Source organism: Neoarius graeffei, chromosome 3, assembly GCF_027579695.1.
Source record: "Neoarius graeffei isolate fNeoGra1 chromosome 3, fNeoGra1.pri, whole genome shotgun sequence".
In the NCBI taxonomy this organism is placed as follows: Eukaryota; Metazoa; Chordata; class Actinopteri; order Siluriformes; family Ariidae; genus Neoarius; species Neoarius graeffei.
The window spans coordinates 23,460,798-23,481,795 of record NC_083571.1 but is presented as its reverse complement, the minus strand read 5'-3'; the positions used below and the strand labels follow the sequence as shown (position 1 = coordinate 23,481,795).

The 20,998-nt window shown below is 40.8% G+C and overlaps 1 protein-coding gene across 4 annotated transcripts in view; it reads right to left on the bottom strand.

Moving 5' to 3' along the window:
* Positions 1-20,998, bottom strand: part of adgrl3.1 (adhesion G protein-coupled receptor L3.1) — a 433,939-nt gene that overhangs the window by 110,791 nt on the left and 302,150 nt on the right. For all 4 annotated transcript variants that reach the window (XM_060916519.1, XM_060916521.1, XM_060916522.1 and 1 more), the window contains exon 11: positions 7,972-8,155. In XM_060916519.1, coding sequence (XP_060772502.1) covers positions 7,972-8,155 — 184 coding nt within the window. The remainder of the gene's footprint in view (positions 1-7,971; positions 8,156-20,998) is intronic.

Below are 20,998 nucleotides of genomic sequence, written 5' to 3'. Positions count from 1 at the left end.
ACACTGCCACCACCATGTTTCACTGTAGGTACCATGCAGTTTTCTTTGTATTCCTTACCTTTGCGACGCCATGCAGTTTTGAAGCCATCAGTTCCAAAAACATTCATCGGTCTCATCACTCCAGAGTATAGAGTCCCAGTAGTCTTCATCTTTGTCAGCATGGGCCCTGGTAAACTCTAGGCGGGCTTTTTTGTACCTGGGCTTTAGGAGAGGCTTCTTTCGTGGACGGCATCCAAGCATGCCATTCCTCTGCAGTGTACGCCATATTGTGTCATGGGAAATAGTCACCCCAGTTTGGCTTTCTACTTCTTTAGATAACTGCACTGAACTTGCATGCTGAGTTTCTTCAACCCTTCTCATCAGAAGACGCGCCTGTCGAGGTGTTAACTTCTGTGGATGACCTGGACGTCTCTGTCAGATGGTTGCAGTTCCATCTTTCTTAAATTTTTGTACCACTTTTGCTACAGTATTCTGACTGATAAGTAAAGCTTTGCTGATCTTCTTGTAGCCTTCACCTTTGTGGTGTAAAGAAATTATTTTCTTTGGGGAATTCTGAAGAGACAAGTTGAGCATCACTCTCCATCCAGCATCCAGTCACTAAAAGAGGCCATTGTTGAAGAATGGAAAAAGATTGATGTTGCAAAATGTCGCCAACTTGTTCATTCCATGCCTAGAAGACTTGGTGCTGTCATTAAAAATCATGGAGGCCATACAAAGTACTAGATGATGTAGTATTTTTTGTTGTGGGGTGTACTCATTTTTGCATCACCCTGATTTGAGTAAAACTGAAAAAAATGTGTAATCTAAGTTTATATTATTAACCTTACTTTCATGTTATAAGTTAAACAGATGTTATATTAAACTGCGTCTTGTCAACATTTTGAAAATCGCTTGTGTTCATTGAGATATTGTTTAAAATGTTACTTTTCAAAGGGGGTGTACTCATTTACGCTGAGCACTGTAGCTGTACATGTGCGTCAGTCTGCATAAAGCTGTCTAAAATCTTGCTAGCTAACTGGGATTAAGTTCTTGCATAGTTGTAGCTTAAGCCTGTCAGTCTGTAATCAAATACCAGCTTTCAAAATGTCAACAATGCTCTCGTGCCATCATGTCGCACATCATAGCTGCACATACGGACATCAACAACAGAACATCAAGAAAATAAAAACACATCATTGTATCATTGGGAGATCACAAGTTTGAAGCCTGACAATGCCACAAGCCATTGAAGGCTGGGAGCCAAGGTGGGAGGGATGACATTCTCTCTCTCCCTTGTCAATCATGGGCATCTGTGAGCTTATGTATGTGGAAGAGGGCAGACAGCGCTTTCCTCTGAGTGTGTTATGTTCAGTATGATCAGCAGTAGGCTGGCTTCACTTGTCTCAGAGGAAGCGCATGTTAGCCCTCATGCTGTCCTACAATAGAGGAAAGCTGGAAATTGTCAAATTAGCACAAACCCCATTTCCAGCAAAGTTGGGATAATTTTCTAAAATGCAATAAAAACAAAAAGCTGTGATTTGTTAATTCGTGTGAACCTTTCTTGAACTGACAAACATACACAGTGAAAGACCTCAGGGTGATTATTAACCCCAGTCTTTCATTCGAAACTCACATTGATAACATTACCCGGATAGCTTTCTTTCATCTCAGAAATATTTCTAAGATAAGAAATTTAATGTCACTACATGATGCGGAAAAACTAGTTCATGCTTTCGTTACCTCCAGGTTGGATTATTGTAGTGCCTTACTGTCTGGATGTTCCAATAAGTGCATAAACAAGCTCCAGTTAGTTCAAAACGCAGCAGCAAGAGTCCTTACTAGAACTAGAAAATATGACCACATCACCCCTGTCTTATCCACACTGCATTGGCTCCCAATCAAATTTCGTATTGATTATAAAATACTACTATTGACCTTTAAAGCACTAAATGGTCTCGCACCACAGTACCTGAGTGAACTTCTGCTCCTCTATGACCCGCCACGCCTACTTAGATCAAAAGGTGCAGGCTATCTGCTGGTACCTCGTATAGTGAAGGCTACATCAGGGGGCAGAGCCTTTTCTTACAAAACCCCACAGTTATGGAACAGCCTTCCAAATAATGTTCGGAAATCAGACACAGTCTCAGGGTTTAAGTCTAGGCTGAAAACATATCTGTTTAGTCAAGCCTTTTGTTAATGGTGTTTATGAAGTAAAGATGTAGATCTGGAGGGTCCTCAGACAGAGTGTTTTGGTATACCGGGATGTATGGATGCTGTCAGTCCCCACTTGCTTGCTCACTCGAATTTGTTGATGGTGTAGTGACTGGCTGCTTTATGTCCTGGGGCTCCCTCATGCCTGTGTTACCTTCTGGCTCTCCCCTTTTAGTTATGCTGTCATAGTTAGTTGCCGGAGTCCCTACTTGTACTCAGTACAATATGTATACTGTTCCTACTTATTCAGGTGACATTGGGCATACCTAACAACCTGTGTTTTCTCTCCCTCTCTCTCTCCCCCCCTCCCCCCAAATCTGCCCCTCTGAGTTACATGGAGTCAACAGGAACTCTTTTGGTGGAGAGGGTGGAGACCTCGACTGGCTATCGTAGCCTGCAGGGAATCGGCCGTCAGACATTCTGTCGCATGTCCCAGACCCAGTGAAATGTAACTGAATTGTCTTGGCCAGCCCTAAGGGTCCCATCTGCACCCCATCATTGCTGAGGAGTGTGCTCCCATCACCCAATCAAGCATCCAGCCAGAGCAGGTCACGATATTTTTTAACCATATAAACATGCCATTGTTGTGTATTATGCCTGATGTCAAGACTCTTGTCTCTGCGAGCCTACCACACAGACTTAATACTTGTGTCATTTTTAGGGCATACCTAACAACCTGTGTTTTCTCCCCCCCCAAAATCTGTCCCTCTGAGTTACATGTCGGTCCTGGGATCGAGATGCTGACCTCTTCTGCTCCTCGGACCTGCCTGATCCATCCTGGTGCCCTGTGTCTGGTTGGAGTCTCATTGCATCACTCCTGTGGAGGATGGCCCCATGAGGACAGTTGAAAGTCACACCTGGGGGACGCTCTGGACTCTTACAGTAATGCTTTTATGGCTGAGGACTACAGTTGACTTGCTAGCTTTAGGACTGCAGTTGTCATGAACAGTTTTGCACTCAAGTTTCCATCAATGAAGAGTTTATAACATCAACGAAACTGTCTTCATGTTAAAACTGTTAATGTTATAGTCATGCTGTCTGTTATTGCCCAAATGAGGATGGGTTCCCTTTTGAGTCTGGTTCCTCTCGAGGTTTCTTCCTCATGTCGTCTGAGGGAGTTTTTCCTTGCCGCCGTCGCCACAGGCTTGCTCATTGGGGATAGATTAGGGATAAAATTAGCTCATGTTTTAAGTCGTTCAAATTCTGTAAAGCTGCTTTGCGACAAATAAACTTGACTTGACAAAGAAAAGATTTCTAATAGTTTTACTGACCAACTTAATTGTATTTTGTAAATATAAGCAAAGTTAAAATTTGATGCCTGCAACACACACACACACACACACACACACACGCACACAAAAGTTGGGACAGAGGTAAAATAAGATGAAACAGTTTATAGGATATTCAAGCAACACCATTTTGGAAGATTCCACAATAAACAGGTTAATTGGTAACATGATTTGGTATAAAAGGAGCAACACCAAAGGCTCCGTCTTTACAAGCAAGGATGGGTGGTGGCTCACTCCTTTGTGCCAAAATTCGTGAGAGAATTGTTAGCCAATTCAAAAAGAACATTTCTGAAGCTAAGATTTTAGGTCTTTCTAAATCTACAGTACATAATATTGCGAAAAGATTCAGGGAATTCCGAGACATTTCGGTGTGTAAAGGGCAAGGTTGGAAACCACTGCTGAATGTGCGTGACCTTCCAGCCCTCAGGCGGCACTGCCTGAGAAACCGTCATGCTAATGTGACAAATATAGCCACATGGGCTCAGGAGTACTTCAGAAAACCGTTATCACTTAACAGAGCTCGCTGCTGCATCCAGAAATGCAACCTGAAACTGGATTACACAAGGAGGAAGCCATTCATCAATTCTATGCAGAAACGCTGCTGATTTCTCTGGGCCTGAACTCATCTCAGATGGACTGAAAGACAGTGGAAACGTGTGCTGTGGTCAGATGAGTCCACATTTCAGCTTGTTTTCAGGAAAACCGGACGTTGAGTTCTCCATGACCATCCAGTTTGTTTTCAGAGAAAGGTGCAAAACTTTGTGTGTGTGTGTGTGTGTGTGTGTGTGTGTGTGTGTGTGTGTGTGTGTGTGTTGGAGGCATCAAATTCTAGCTTCATTTATAGTCACAAAATACAATTAAGTTGATCAGTAAAACTACTGAAAATCTTTTCTCTGTACTTTTGCCAGTTCAATAAAGGATCACGTGAATTAACAAATCGCAGATTTTTGTTTTTATTGCATTTTGGAAAAAATCCCAACTTTTCTGGAAATGGGGTTTGGAATTAAAAATAAAATTCAATAAATATTCCAAATGCTATTGTGTTTTCTTTTCTTGATGTAATCATGACCTTTTGAGCTAACATGGGGGTGTTCCTGATGGAGACGACAATACCATTCACGCTAGATAAAGGCATCTTCTAAATTATATAAATGGAAATACAGTAATACAAGAGTGCTCTGAGAGCACAATATCCCCCACTGGCAACTAGGCCATAATTCTGGTAAAATGTGACTGAACTGAACAAAATTGCAATATGTACAGTATATTACCGACATATAACAAAGAATCCTGCCAAGTTTCATGAAATTCCTCCAAAAATTGTGAGAGGAGTTGATTTCAGAAGATGACCACCCTTCCTGGGACGGACGGACGGATGGACGGACGGAAATCACCACGACATAATCCCCCTTTGGGCCTTTCGGCCAGCAGGGGATAAAAACTGTGAGGGAAGTTGATTTCAAAAAGCAAGCACACCTTGATGAAATTGCCAAAGTACAAGTTTGTTAATAATCAAGGGCATAACTCTGGTAAAAGTTGCCCAAATTAAATGAAGTTTCAATCTGCGTATAACTGTCATATAACAAAGCCTTTTGCCAAGTTTGGTGAAATTCCTCCACAAACTGTGAGAGGAGTTGATTTCAGAAGAACGTACACCCTCATGAAATTGTCAAAGTACAAGTTATTTAATCAAGGGTCAAAACTCTGGTAAAATTTTCACAAATGAAATTAAATCGCAATATGTGTATTACCGTCATATAACAAGGCCTTTTGCCAAGCTTCGAGAAATTCGTCCAAAAATTATGAGAGGAGTTGATGTCAGAAGGCGAGCACACCTTCATGAAATTGTGAAAGTACAAAGTTGTTAATCAAGGGCCACAACTCTGGTAAAATGTGACCAAATTTAACAAAATAACAATGTGCATACTAATGACATATAACAATGCCTTTTGCCAAGTTTCGTGAAATTCCTCCAAAAATAGTGAGAGGAGTTGATTTCAGAAGGGAAACACACTCATGAAATTGTCAAATTATAATTTTGTTACTCAAGGGCTGGAACTCTGGTAAAATGTGACCCAATTTAACGAAATTGCAATATGCATATTACTGACATATAACAAAGAATCCTGCCAAGTTTTGTGAAATTCCTCCAAAAATTGTGAGAGGAGTTGATTTCAGAAGGTGGGCACCCTTCCTGGGACGGACGGACGGACATCGCCACGACATAATCCCCCTTCGGGTCTTTTGGCCAGCGGAGGATAAAAATTATTCATATTGAGAAATTTAACATACAGAACAGAACTGGCTATGTCTTTTTTTTGTTTTAAATCTTTTCCTAATTTGGTCACCTGCCAATTTAATGTGATGACTCACTTCCCTTTGTAAACTTGTACAGTACCTCTTTCAAATTTGGCAGTAATATTTTTTCCATAAGTAGATTAGGTTGTAAATGTAGAGGTAAATAGAGCGATGGTATTTTCTCCCTTTTCACTTTTGGAGGGCTTTCAAATGCTAGAACTATACTTCAGGTTGAGGTACAGCACCAGACAAAAGTTTGTACACCCCTATTCTACTCATTCATAGGTCTTTCTGTGTTTTGACTATTTTCTACATTGTAGTACAATACTGAAGACATCAAAACTATGAAATAACACATGGAACATATATGGAATTATGTGGTAAACAAAATATATTTCATTTTTGAGATTCTTCAAAGTAGCCAGCGTTTACCTTGATGACGCTTTGCACACTATTAGCATTCTCTTAACCAGCTCCATGAGGTAGTCACCTGGAATGCTTTTCAATTAACCGGTGAGTCTCGTCAAAAGGTAATTAGTGCAATTTCTTGCCTTCTTAATGTGTTTGAGATCAAACAGTAAATAATAAAAATAGAGTAAAATAGCCCTATTCCACAACTGTTGTCATCCATATTAAGTCAAGAACCAAACAACTCAGTAAAGGGAAACGACATCCATCATTACTTTAAGACATGACGTGTCTTAATTAATAAAAATAAAAAAAAGACTACTGAATTAAACGGTGTGTCCAAATTTTTGCCTGGTACTGTATATATAAAATAGAAACATTTTAGCTCAGGAAAGTCTCTAAGTTTCTGCCAATTTGTTGAAACTAAAACCATGGTTCGTTTTAACAAAAGTGATACATTTATACCTCATCTAGGTACTCTCAGCTCACAAGGATCTAAAAAGATCATTTCTGTAATATAAATGTCATCTTCATAATGTGTTTTCACTGTACCACTTTTGGGGAAAAAAAAAATCTCTCACACACACACAAACAAACAAATTTTAAAAAGTGTTCGTTTTGACCCATAGAGAACATCAGGGTTAAAAGTGTAAGCAGGTCTTTATGTGATGTGCGACAAATTATGTTACAGTGTGTATCCACAGACCTAGACCTGTGTTATCCACTTCTATAAATGCAGAGTTCTTTTACTGTCAACACACTAATGGATTTACAGGTCGGAAGGTTAGCCACCCAATCAGCAACAGTGTTTATGGTGGCCGTGTGATAATGGCAAATATCCAAGCACTCTGTGTGGGTGTGTGTTTGTGTGTGGTGGCATTTTCTTTCTTTCGGAACCCCAGAGCACCTCTATGTTAGTGTGTTCATGCCAGAACTCAACCTTGTTCACTTTCACACCCACTCTTTATCACACAGGAACTAAACTTTTTTTTTTATTTTTTTTAAGTGCCCGATGTGTGAATGTTTTGGACTTGGACTCATCTGGGACAGATGGGTCACAAACAGTTGAGACTCAGATCCTGTTGATCCAACATGTGCCTTCTATCACTGTGAGTGTGAGTGTGTGTGTGGGGGAGTTGAATGTTCATTGAATATGACTTGCTTTATGTATTGTGACATAAAAGTGAGGACTGCAATCAATATGTTTAAGCACATTCATGTGTGGTTAAATGTATGTGCAGTCTCTATCACAGATAGAACTAGAAGGGCACCCAGTAGAGTGCATACCGCCGCCAAGCCACATGTTATTAACATCAAAATCAAATCATTTAATCCTAGGATAATACTAAAGCTGTATACCAAATTTCATCCAAATCTGTTCACTACTTTTTGAGTGACATTGGGAAAAGCCAAAAAAAAAATATCCTGGATCCACATACATATCTGGATTTGCATCAAAATCTAAGTACTTGTTCCTTGGCCCATGGCCCAACGTTCCACCAAATTTCATCCAAATCTGTTCACTACTTTTTGAGTTACGTTGGGATGAGCCAAACAAACACGCAAACAAACAAACGGAGGTGAAAACATAACCTCCTCCAACAAAGTTGGCGTAGGTAACAAACATGCATTAATATAAAACTACTGACCTGAACTATTATTGGAAATTAATCAACACCTTCTGACCAATCTTCAATAAAATGAATTAATTCTTTAAACCTGCCAGCCAGTTAGAAACAAGTATTTTCTGTAGCTGTAACCTATTTGTGTGGTGATTTAGACGTACGAATGTTGTCAGTGTTCTCCTGGATGGTGTCGGTCTTGAGCAGGTTGTCAGCGAGCATGAAGGCAGCCGTCTCCACTGTGTCCAGCAGCATGGTGGCACAGCGCAGCTGATCGATCACTGACAGCGCCTTCCATGCAGGCTGAGCGCGCCCACGCAGTAGGTTATTCACCGCCTCCACCATCGCCTGCAGGAGGGAGAGAAAACACAGTGAGAGAGCGAGATGAAACAAGATGCTGCTTCAGTGCCCTAGAGATGAGTAAAGAAACAGAGACATACATACACAGAAGTCTCACACACACACACACACACACACACTAGAGCAGTCAGAACAAATTTTATTGTGTGCATAATATTCTGATTTTCAGATTTACATATCTCTATACTACTAAAGGAAGGCTGTCTGTTTCTCTGTCTGTTCGCCTATGCAAATCAACACGGCTAGACACACACGGATTGGTGACACCACAGAGGGGCCCAAGACAACATTTTCAATTTTCCAAAACATGGGATTAGTGCTAATCCGGCACACTATTCATTTCCTGTAGGCTACATGCTCACGCTAATGCACTGCGCGCAGCCTCGGTGGGGAATCCCCTCCCCCACTCGCCTGACAGTTTTGATTGTACGGGACCTCGCAATCAGTGTTCCTTGCTGGAAACTTCCGCTCGGGCCGAGTCTACGTCACCGAGGAGACACGGAGCGATTTACGTCATTTTGACAGAACACAGTCTGTTTTGACTATATATGAGCAATTCCAGCGTTATGGACGTGACACTTGAACTCAAAATGGCAACAAATGACCCAGTGCATGTTTTATTGTCTCCCAGTATTTAAACAGGTGTTGCATATTTTAAGGCTGTACCATACTGGAGAAGTGATAGAACAAGAACAATTCCCATAGTACATCTAGGGCATGCCAGAAAATGCCAATAAAAGATGCGTTATGGACGTGACAGAAAAAGTATCACTTTTCTTGGGTGACTGTACATTTTTATCAAACTCTGTGAAATTGTAAACCTAATGTCGAAATGGAGATATCCATTTGATAGAGGGGTCCAAGGTGAATATTAAAAAAATCTTTGTTTAAAATATTTTGTACTTCATGCAGAGTTTCGGAAGGAAAAGTCAGCGTTATGGATGTGACGAAATTCCGTTATGGATGTGACGCGTCTGAAATAGACATGGCATATGTTTAGAAAATCAGCAATTTAACCACCATAACCCTTTGAAAAACTCTCTAAATATCAGCTAAAACTATCAAAGTTCTTAAATAATACTTAGGATGGCTATTGTTTTGCTGTTTTGTGGATTTTAGCATACATTTCTGTGGCTTGTGGCAATAATATAGAATTGTACATGATCAAAGTTGATTTTAGCTTGGGTTTTACATTATAAGAAAGAAAGACTGACAGTGACATATTAGGTTGGTTACAAATTGGTTCAACTTATTCACATCTGTAAAATACAGGCCTAAGTGATATCTCTGGGAGTGGTTTTGATGTATTACATGTTGCTTTATTTTTGCATGGTGAGGTTGACATTTACATGGAATTGCCCTTATATAAAATCACATCACGTGTCCACCCAACTCTCCACCGGGCCATTCAGAGGAAATCGGGTTCACGGGCAATAACTATTAGTCTGAACAGAAAATAATTGCATATTGGATCGTGCAACTCTGCATGTACAGTATTTACTGGTATTCTGCACCGGACTAAAACTCTCAACTCAAAAGGAGTGAGTTTCCCTCCTTCAACTCAGAAGAACCAAAGAAAACTTGGCCTCAATTCAGAATTCCTACGTGCAACTCTGCAGGTGTTTACTTGTATTCTGCATTGGACTAAAACTCTCAACTCAAAAGGAGTGAGTTTCCCTCCTTCAACTCAGAAAAACCAAAGAAAACTTGGCCTCAATTCAGAATTTCTACTCGTTCCCATACTGTTCCCAAACTTGGCACAGTATCCCCAGGCCTGATTTCAGCAAGTGACTTCAAATTAATCTGGGCTCCTCACAGCATGAAGAGTAAACAAAGTCCACCTCTTATCTTAAAATGAGTTGTGCTGTATAAACGAGTATCTGCTTTACATCAATCAACAATCACTAGTTGAATCTATAACACTGATTAACAATTCATTGTTTTGAGGACGTAAATATAGACCACTCATCACAGGTAGCTGGCTAGCTTATTGGTAACAAAATACAAACATGGCGGCATGCATCATTTTTTTGTTTTGTTTTCAGGGTTTTTTTTTTTTTTAGACTCTGTAGATTTAACACACTCAAACCAGGTTGAGTATGAGTTCAGAGTTCTGACTTCCCAATTGAAAGCATTGTTCACTCATGCAACACAAACTTAAACACACTTTTGAATTTTTTCGCCTAATTGTGTGGCTTGATATTGCAAAAGCGGGCGGCAAGGTGGTGTAGTGGTTAGCGCTGTTGCCTCACAGCAAGAAGGTCCTGGGTTCGAGCCCCATGACCAGCGAGGGCCTTTCTGTGTGGAGTTTGCATGTTCTCCCCGTGTCCGCGTGGGTTTCCTCCGGGTGCTCCGGTTTCCCCCACAGTCCAAAGACATGCAGGTTAGGTTAACTGGTGACTCTAAATTGACCGTAGGTGTGAATGTGAGTGTGAATGGTTGTTTATGTCTATGTGTCAGCCCTGTGATGACCTGGCGACTTGTCCAGGGTGTACCCCACCTTTCGCCCGTAGTCAGCTGGGATAGGCTCCAGCTTGCCTGTGACCCTGTAGAAGGATAAAGCGGCTAGAGATAATGAGATGAGATGAAAAAGATGAACCAGGTACCTTGAGATGAATTCCCTTTGGGCAGGGAAACCCCCAAACTCTGCTACACTCAGAAGCTAAAGTATTGCTGTTCTGTTTTACTCTATATAATGACCGACACAGTTAATGGAGAACCATTTGGGACTTGGCCTAACTATGTATTGGATAAGTCAATTAAATCTAAAATATTACACTTCAAAAATAATAAGACATCAATATAAGGTTTCATGTTTGGCCTCTTTATCAGATCACTGGTTGTTAACAAATGTTTTAAATTGGATTATTTAAAAATTTTTGTGGAACCACGCCACCAATGATTGTAAGAAAACGACACGGAGGTGTATGAAGAAGCAAGGCTGGGGCTGATTTCTTTCAAACACAATCTGTAGATTCATGCAGCCAATCAATGAGAGTCATGATGTGGGTCGACATCATCAGTGTCTCATCTCATTATGTCTAGCCGCTTTATCCTGTTCTACAGGGGCGCGGGCAAGCTGGAGCCTATCCCAGCTGACTACGGGCGAAAGGTGGGGTACACCCTGGACAAGTCGCCAGGTCATCACAGGGCTGACACATAGACACAGACATCCATTCACACTCACATTCACACCTACAGTCAATTTAGAGTCACCAGTTAACCTAACCTGCATGTCTTTGGACTGTGGGGGAAACCGGAGCACCTGGAGGAAACCCACGCGGACACGGGGAGAACATGCAAACTCCACACAGAAAGGCCCTCGCCGGCCACGGGGCTCGAACCCAGGACCTTCTTGCTGTGAGGCGACAGCGCTAACCACTACACCACCGTGCCACCTCATCATCAGTGTCAAGTAAACAAAAATTCATATGAAATTCAATAGTGGGTCTAATGAACATGAACAAGATGGATTATTTACTCTATCATAATTTTTCCCCAGTAATATCTCTAGAGGAGAAACTAACAGTAGATAGACTCAGTACACATTGTTCAAATCATGCAAAATGACACAAACAGAACCACTGTTGTTTGTTTGAACAAAAGGTGACAAGTCTTCTGTTTATGATGTTTGGTATTTAGAGGAAACACGACATGAACCAAGCTGGGCATTATGGACCTTACGTACTTAAAAATCTGTCTCTAAGTGTGTGTATAAGAGTTTGGCCCACATTGTTTTTATTATGCAATCGATGAGATGTTGTAATACGATGCATTGCTCAATAGTTTCATTGTCAAGCCACTGATGGATGTTCAGTTGTAGTGTCCTATCTAATATCATGACCGGCCTTCACTGCTTATGGTTTGTATATCGTTGTGAATATCTTATTTAATGGTTTATGATATGATGCGATATAAGATATGATATGATAAAATATGATATGATATGATGTATATGCTACAATATGATACGATATCTGATACGATGCAATGTGATATGATATGATACAATATGATATGATACGATACAATACATATGATATGATATGACAATATTATACAATACGATATGATATAATATGATACGATACAATATGATATATGATACAATACAATATGATACGATATGATATAATATACGATACAATATGATAGGATACAATATGATATGATACAATATGATATGATATATGATACAGTATATGATACGATACAATACAATATGATATGATATGATATGATATATGATATAATACGATACAATATGATACACACAGAAAGGGGGCCTTTCTGTGCGGAGTTTGCATGTTCTCCCTGTGTCCGCGTGGGTTTCCTCTGGGTGCTCCGGTTTCCCCCACAGTCCAAAGACATGCAGGTAGGTTAACATGGGGTGGCCTTGGGCTGAAGTGCCCTTGAGCAAGGTACCGGACCCCTGACTGCTCCCCGGGCACTGTAGTGTGGCTGCCCACTGCTCTGGGTGTGTGCGCGCGTGTGTTTTTCACTGCTTCAGATGGGTTAAATGGAGAGGATGAATCTCAGTGTGCTTGAAGTGTGCATGTGACAAATAAAGGTTTCTTCTTCTTCTATGATATGATATGATACAATATGATATATGATACGATATATATAGGATATGATACAATATGAACCAATACGATATATATGATACAATATGATACAATATATGATATAATACGATATTATATGGTACAATATAATATATATGATACGATAAGATATGATACAATATGAAAGCTTACAGTAGAAACACCTCAAACTACAAGCTAATCATTAAGACAAAAATGCAGAATGGACAAGACTTACTTATATAAAAGACACAACTCTCTGTAGACCTTCTCAGAAAAACAGCTTGCATGTTTCTGTGGATGTTGTGAGCTTAAATGAGTTTTGTTCATATGCATACATTTAGTAAATCAGGCCCTGAAAGTAGAACGTTTTGCATGTGAATTTTTATCTTTGGATATCTCATCTCATCATCTCTAGCCGCTTTATCCTTCTACAGGGTCGCAGGCAAGCTGGAGCCTATCCCAGCTGACTACGGGCGAAAGGCGGGGTACACCCTGGACAAGTCGCCAGGTCATCACAGGGCTGATACATAGACACAGACAACCATTCACACTCACATTCACACCTACGGTCAATTTAGAGTCACCAGTTAACCTAACCTGCATGTCTTTGGACTGTGGGGGAAACCGGAGCACCCGGAGGGAACCCACGCGGACACGGGGAGAACATGCAAACTCCATACAGAAAGGCCCTCGCCGGCCCCGGGGCTCGAACCCAGGACCTTCTTGCTGTGAGGCGACAGCGCTAACCACTACACCACCGTGCCGCCCCATCTTTGGATATGCAAATACTATTTGAAAAAAACAAATTAGAACAGTATCTGATAAGTGAAATTTGTTTTGACAGCCTGAGGAGACGGTGTCACCCATCTGGCGCCTGAACTTCACAATGAGGATGGATTTCCCATAATGCCCAGCCTCGCCATAAAGCACTTACATCTTCTCCGTCTGGCCAAGACATTAATATCTTTCTCACTTTCCCTCGCTCTCTCTTTGTCTGCCACCACACACATGCATTCACACACCCACCCACATATGCACGCACCCACCCACCCAGCCAGCCACCCACACACACACACACACACACACACCATGATGGTATGTGTCTATCTTTGTGCTGAAAAATAAATCTGTCAACATAAAGGAAGCTTCATAGGGAATATGTGACACCATAAAAAATGAGAGCAGGGGCAAATTCTCTCTCTCTCTCTCTCTCTCTCACACACACACACACACACACACACACACACACACACACACACACACACACACACACTAAGAAAGACGGAGAGATTTTACAATGATGTCAGGTCTAAACTGTAATATACCTGAAACTACTGTAATAAATGGACATTAAGGAAAGTAGGCGATTCTCAAGAACATTTAAATATGAGAAGCGATAATATGCTTGGGATATTAAAATCTATAAACTTGATATGCAAGTGAATTTTAAAGCCTCCAGGTTATTAAAATGTTGCTGTTACAATCACTACACTACTGCATATCATGTTAAAAAAACAAAAACAAAACAAACAAACAAAAAAAAACAGCCTTCTTGCACAAATATATACTCACTGGCCACTATATTAGGAACACCTGTACACTGATACCAATTATCCAATCAGCCGATCATGTGGCAGCATAAAAAGTGGAGTATAAAACCATGCACATTTCCGAAACCTCCTGGGATTTTCACACGCAATGGTAACTAGAGTTTATACAGAATGGCACAAAAATTAAAAAAAACATCAGACTGGTTTGAGCTGATAGGAAGGCTACTGTAACACAACCACTCTTTACAACTGTGGGGAGCAAAAAAGCATCTCAGAAGATGTGAAGACAAACTGCAATGGATGTAGAGCTAAATCCTAAAACTATAAAGAGAATCATGGGTAAACCTCATATCTAACTATACCAGACCATAGTAAAGACACATACATATACATGATGTTATGTGAGAACTTCCCAGGAGCATGAAGTAATTTAAATCAACTTTGAGTAAGTTGACTCAAACCAACAAAGGTTACAATTGCACAGTGACAACTGTTTAATGGAAAACCTCCAATTGTTAGCAGTGTTTAACTGCAGCTGCTTTAATAATAAATAAATACAGTGGTGCTTGAAAGTTTGTGAACCCTTTAGAATTTTCTATATTTCTGCATAAATATGACCTAAAACATCATCAGATTTTCACACAAGTCCTTAAAAGTAGATAAAGAGAACCCAGTTAAACAAATGAGACAAAAATATGATACTTGGTCATTTATTTATTGAGGAAAATGATCCAATATTACATATCTGTGAGTGGCAAAAGTATGTGAACCTCTGGGATTAGCAGTTAATTTGAAGGTGAAATTAGAGTCAAGTGTTTTCAAGCAATGGGATGACAATCAGGTGTGAGTGGGCACCCTGTTTTATTTAAAGAACAGGGATCTATCAAAGTCTGATCTTCACAACACATGTTTGTGGAAGTGTATCATGGCATGAACAAAGGAGATTTCTGAGGACCTCAGAAAAAGCGTTGTTGATGCTCATCAGGCTGGAAAAGGTTACAAAACCATCTCTAAAGAGTTTGGACTCCACCAATCCATAGTCAGACAGATTGTGTACAAATGGAGGAAATTCAAGACCATTGTTACCCTCCCCAGGAGTGGTCGACCAACAAAGATCACTCCAAGAGCAAGGCGTGAAATAATCGGCGAGGTCACAAAGGACTCCAGGGTAACTTCTAAGCAACTGAAGGCCTCGCTCACATTGGCTAACGTTAATGTTCATGAGTCTATCATCAGGAGAACACTGAACAACAATGGTGTGCATGGCAGGGTTGCAAGGAGAAAGCCACTGCTCTCCAAAAAGAACATTGCTGCTCATCTGCAGTTTTTAAAGATCACATGGACAAGCCAGAAGGCTATTGGAAAAATGTTTTGTGGATGGATGAGACCAAAACAGAATTTTTTGATTTAAATGAGAAGTGTTATATTTGGAGAAAGGAAAACACTGCATTCCAGCATAAGAACCTTATCCCATCTGTGAAACATGGTGGTGGTAGTATCATGGTTTGGGCCTGTTTTGCTGCATCTGGGCCAGGACGGCTTGCCATCATTGATGGAACAATGAATTCTGAATCATCCCAGCAAATTCTAAAGGAAAATGTCAGGACATCTGTCCATGAACTGAATCTCAAGAGAAGGTGGGTCATGCAGCAAGACAACGACCCTTAGCACACAAGTCGTTCTACCAAAGAATGGTTAAAGAAGAATAAAGTTACATGTTTTGGAATGGCCAAGTCAAAGTCCTGACCTTAATCCAATCGAAATGTTGTGGAAGGACCTGAAGCGAGCAGTTCATGTGAGGAAACCCACCAACATCCCAGAGTTGAAGCTGTTCTGTACGGAGGAACGGGCTAAAATTCCTCCAAGCCGGTGTGCAGGACTGATCAACAGTTACCGGAAATGTTTAGTTGCAGTTATCGCTGCACAAGGGGGTTCACACCAGATACTGAAAGCAAAGGTTCACATACTTTTGCCACTCACAGATATGTAATATTGGATCATTTTCCTCAAAAAATAAATGACCAAGTATAATATTTTTGTCTCATTTGTTTAACTGGGTTCTCTTTATCTACTTTTAGGACTTGTGTGAAAATCTGATGATGTTTTAGGTCATATTTATGCAGAAATATAGAAAATTCTAAAGGGTTCACAAACTTTCAAGCATCACTGTAATTCTGTTTTCATTTCTGTACTAACAGCTCACTCCGAGACTTGTATGATGGTCACTTGATATTATGCCTCATGTTAAGTTAAAAAAAACCAAAACAAAACAACTGATTATTACCTCGCCTGCAATGGAGTCAGCGGGGCGAGGTATTGTAATCAGTGTGGTTTGTTTGTTTGTGTGTGTGTCTGTCTGTTAACAATTTAGCGTCTAGACGGTTGCACCAATTGACTTCAAATTTTCAGGGTAGGTGGGCAATGGTCTGTAGATTACCTGATCAAATTTTGGGGGTAATCAGGTCAAGGTGAAGGTCAAGGTCACCGGAAAGGTCAACCTTTTGGTCAAAATAACATTTTCCATTATAAATCAAAAACGGTTGCTGATAGACAGATGTTTATTATTATGAGCACATAGGAACTCCCATATGTCCTTTCATTTCATTATGTCCTTTCATTTCATTTAGGTCATATTTATGCAGAAATATAGAAAATTCTAAAGGGTTCACAAACTTCCAAGCACCACTGTAATATACACACACACACACACACACACACACACACACACACACACACACACACACACACACATACAGTAGTGAGGAAAGTAAGTATTTGAAACACTGCCGATTTTGCAAGTTTTCCCACTTACAAAGAATGGAGAGGTCTGTAATTTTTATCGTAGGTACGCTTCAACTGTGAGACAGGATCTAAAAAAAAAATCCAGAAAGTCACATTGTGTGATTTTTAAATAATTAATTTGCATTTTATTGCATGAAATACGTATTTGATACAATAGAAAAACAGAACTTAATATTTGGTACAGAAACCTTTGCTTACAATTACAGAGGTCAGCCGTTTCCTGTAGTTCTTGACCAGGTTTGCACACACTGCAGCAGGGATTTTGGCCCACTCCTCCATACAGATCTTCTCCAGATCTTTCAGGTTTCTGGGCTGTCACTGGGCAACACGGAGTTTCAGCTCCCTCCAAAGATTTTCTGTTGGGTTCAGGTCTGGAGGCTGGCTAGGCCACTCCAGGACCTTGAAATGCTTCTTACGGAGCCACTCCCTAGTTGCCCTGGCTGTGTGTTTCGGGTCATTGTCATGCTGGAAGACCCAGCCACGACCCACCTTCAATGCTCTTACTGAGGGAAGGAGGTTGTTGCCTCAAATCTCGCGATACATGGCCCCATCCAGCCTCCCCTCAATACGGTGCAATCGTCCTGTCCCCTTTGCAGAAAAGCACCCCCAAAGTATGATGTTTCCACTCCCATGCTTCATGGTTGGGATGGTGTTCTTGGAGTTGTACTCATCCTTCTTCCTCCAAACACAGCAAGTGGAGTTTATCCCAAAAAGCTCTATTTTGGTCTCATCTAACCACATGACCTTCTCCCATGCCTCCTCTGGATCATCCAGATGGTCATTGGTAAACTTCAGACAGGCCTGGACATGTGCTGGCTTGAGCGGGGGACCTTGCGTGCACTGCAGGATTTTAATCCATGATGGCATAGTGTGTTACTAATGGTAATCTTTGAGACTGTGGTCCCAGCTCTCTTCAGGTCATTGACCAGGTCCTCCCGTGTACTTCTGGGCTGATCCCTCACCTTTCTCATGATCAATGATACCCCACGAGGTGAGATCTTGCATGGAGCCCCAGATCGAGGGAGATTGACAGTCATCTTGAGTTTCTTCCATTTTCTAATAATTGCACCAACAGTTGTTGCCTTCTCACCAAGCTGCTTGCCTATTGTCCTGAAGTCCATCCCAGCCTTGTGCAGGTCTACAATTTTGTCCCTGGTGTCCTTAGACAGCTCTTTGGTCTTGCCCATGGTGGAGAGGTTGGAGTCTGATTGATTGAGTGTGTGGACAGGTGTCTTATACAGGTAACAAGTTCAAACAGGTTCAATTAATACAGGTAATGAGTGGGGAATAGGAGGGCTTCTTAAAGAAAAACTAACAGGTCTGTGACAGCCAGAATTCTTGCTGGTTGGTAGGTGATCAAATACTTATTTCATGCAATAAAATGCAAATTAATTATTTAAAAATCATACAATATGATTTTCTGGATTTTTTTTTTAGATTCTGTCTCTCAGTTTAAGCGTACCTATGATAAAAATTACAGACCTCTCCATTCTTTGTAAGTGGGAAAACTTGCAAAATCGGCAGTGTATCAAATACTTACTTTCCCCACTGTGTGTGTGTGTACACACACACACACATATATACATATATTACACACACACACACACACACACACACACACACATATATACATATATTACACACACACACACACACAGCGTTGGAAATAAGGCCGGACTGGCAGACATTTACCAGATTTGTCCGTCTGTATTTCAAAAGCATTAAACTGGATGGCCCATGAAAAATTGTAAAGATACGGGTCTAATCTACTTCTCATTTTCTTCCACATGTTACACTGGGCGAATATATTACGTCGTAGCATGGCCTGTGACAAAAGGGGCCCCTGTGGGCGCGACTTTAAAAATTCATAACTCAGCCGCCAATGGTCCTATCCCTGCCAAAATTCACAGGCACATCCTTCTCCTGAGCCCTTTTGAACCAGCACAGGCACGGCCTGCTATGACCCTGCCCCACCCCTGTGCAAGAGCTGCTTGACGAAATCTTTAACATAAGCCCTGGCTCAAGCCAGCCTTTAAAAATTCATAACTCGGCCACCGATGGTCCTAGCCCTGCTGAATTTTGCAGGCACATCCCTCTCCCCAAGACCTTGCGAATGAGTCCAGGCTCAGCCCGATCCAATGTCAGGAGCGAGCGCGGATCGCAGAAAGCTTTAGCATGAGCCCTGGCTCCAGCCGCTCGCCCATGCAGGGATTTAAAAATTCATAACTCGGCCAGCGAAGGTCCAAGCCCCGTCAAAATTTACAGGCACCTCCCTCTCCCCGAGTGGCACACTCAGTATGACAATAATAATACACACAGTATTCACTGTTGTTTTTATTACACGATGCAGTTGAACTAGTGTTTTAGGGTCGACGGTATCTGATTGATCCAGTCAGTTGATTAAGAGTTCAGTTTACATGAAACTTTGCACTACACTATTATGTTAAGTGCCAAACTGCCAGTCAATGGTTATATTATTATTATGTGCATTTTTTAAATTCATAATAAGAATGTCAGTCACAGTCATATGCTTTGGAGGATGTAGATTTATATTTTAATAGAGTTTTTAATTTCTTCTATTTTCTAAGTTCTAATCCAGCAGATTTTAGTCTGAATGCTAAATGATATCACCATGTTAAGTTCGGAGTCATTTTAAACGTCATTTTGTTCCAAAGTTACTTGGAATCTCGTCCTCAAACTTTAACTCTATTATGTAAGAATATCTGTGTTGTTAATTCCTAAATTTCTTATAGACTTATGATAAACATAGTATAAAAAATAGTCATTGTTGACATAATGTTTCATGAGTGTTATTATAGGACCTGTATATGAGGACTAGTAAGTTGTAGCCAACTGGAACATCCTTGGCCCCCCAGACTTTGTTCTAGACATGGAACTGACTGTTCTAGACATGGAACTGTGTGTGCTACTGTTTTCTTGGGTCGAACTTTAAACAGGTTTTTCTTGAATCTTCTGACATTTTCTTGTAAACTATATTCAGTTCGTAGTGTAATTAGCAACTAACATCTAGTGTACTTTGACCTTTGAAGATCACAGAAATGTGCCAGGAAATAGCTGAGAAGCAATCTCAAGGCATCTAAAACCCTTCAGCTTCCGGTGCCCTAAGGCAGGCCCCGGACCCCTGGCCATATTGTTCTGGGCCCTTGCCCCGTTATTCAGACAGGCTGAAATTTGGATGGATGGACAGACAACTTGTCTGTCCTTTGACAGTCTGCTTAATTCTTTATTTCCCACACTGGTTGTGTGTGTGTGTGTGTGTGTGTGTGTGTGTGTGTGTGTGTGTAACACACACATGCATACATACATATACATTTTATACACACACACACACACACACACACACACACACACACATATATATATATATATATATATATATATATATATATGTGTGTGTGTGTGTGTGTGTGTGTATATATATACAGTGGGACAAAAAAGTATTTAGTCAGCCACCAACTGTGCAAGTTCTCCCACTTAAAAAAATGAGAGAGGCCTGTAATTTTCATCATAGGTACACTTCAACTATGAGAGACAGAATGGGGGGAAAGAATCCAGGAAATCACATTGTAGGATTTTTAATGAATTAACTGGTAAATTCCTCAGTAAAATAAGTATTTGGTCACCTACAAACAAGCAAGATTTCTGGCTCTCACAGACCTGTAACAACTTCTTTAAGAGGCTCCTCTGCCCTCCACTCGTTACCTGTATTAATGGCACCTGTTTGAACTCGTTATCAGTATAAAAGACACCTGTCCACAACCTCAAACAGTCACACTCCAAACTCCACTATGGCCAAGACCAAAGAGCTGTCAAAGGACACCAGAAACAAAATTGTAGACCCGCACCAGGCTGGGAAGACTGAATCTGCA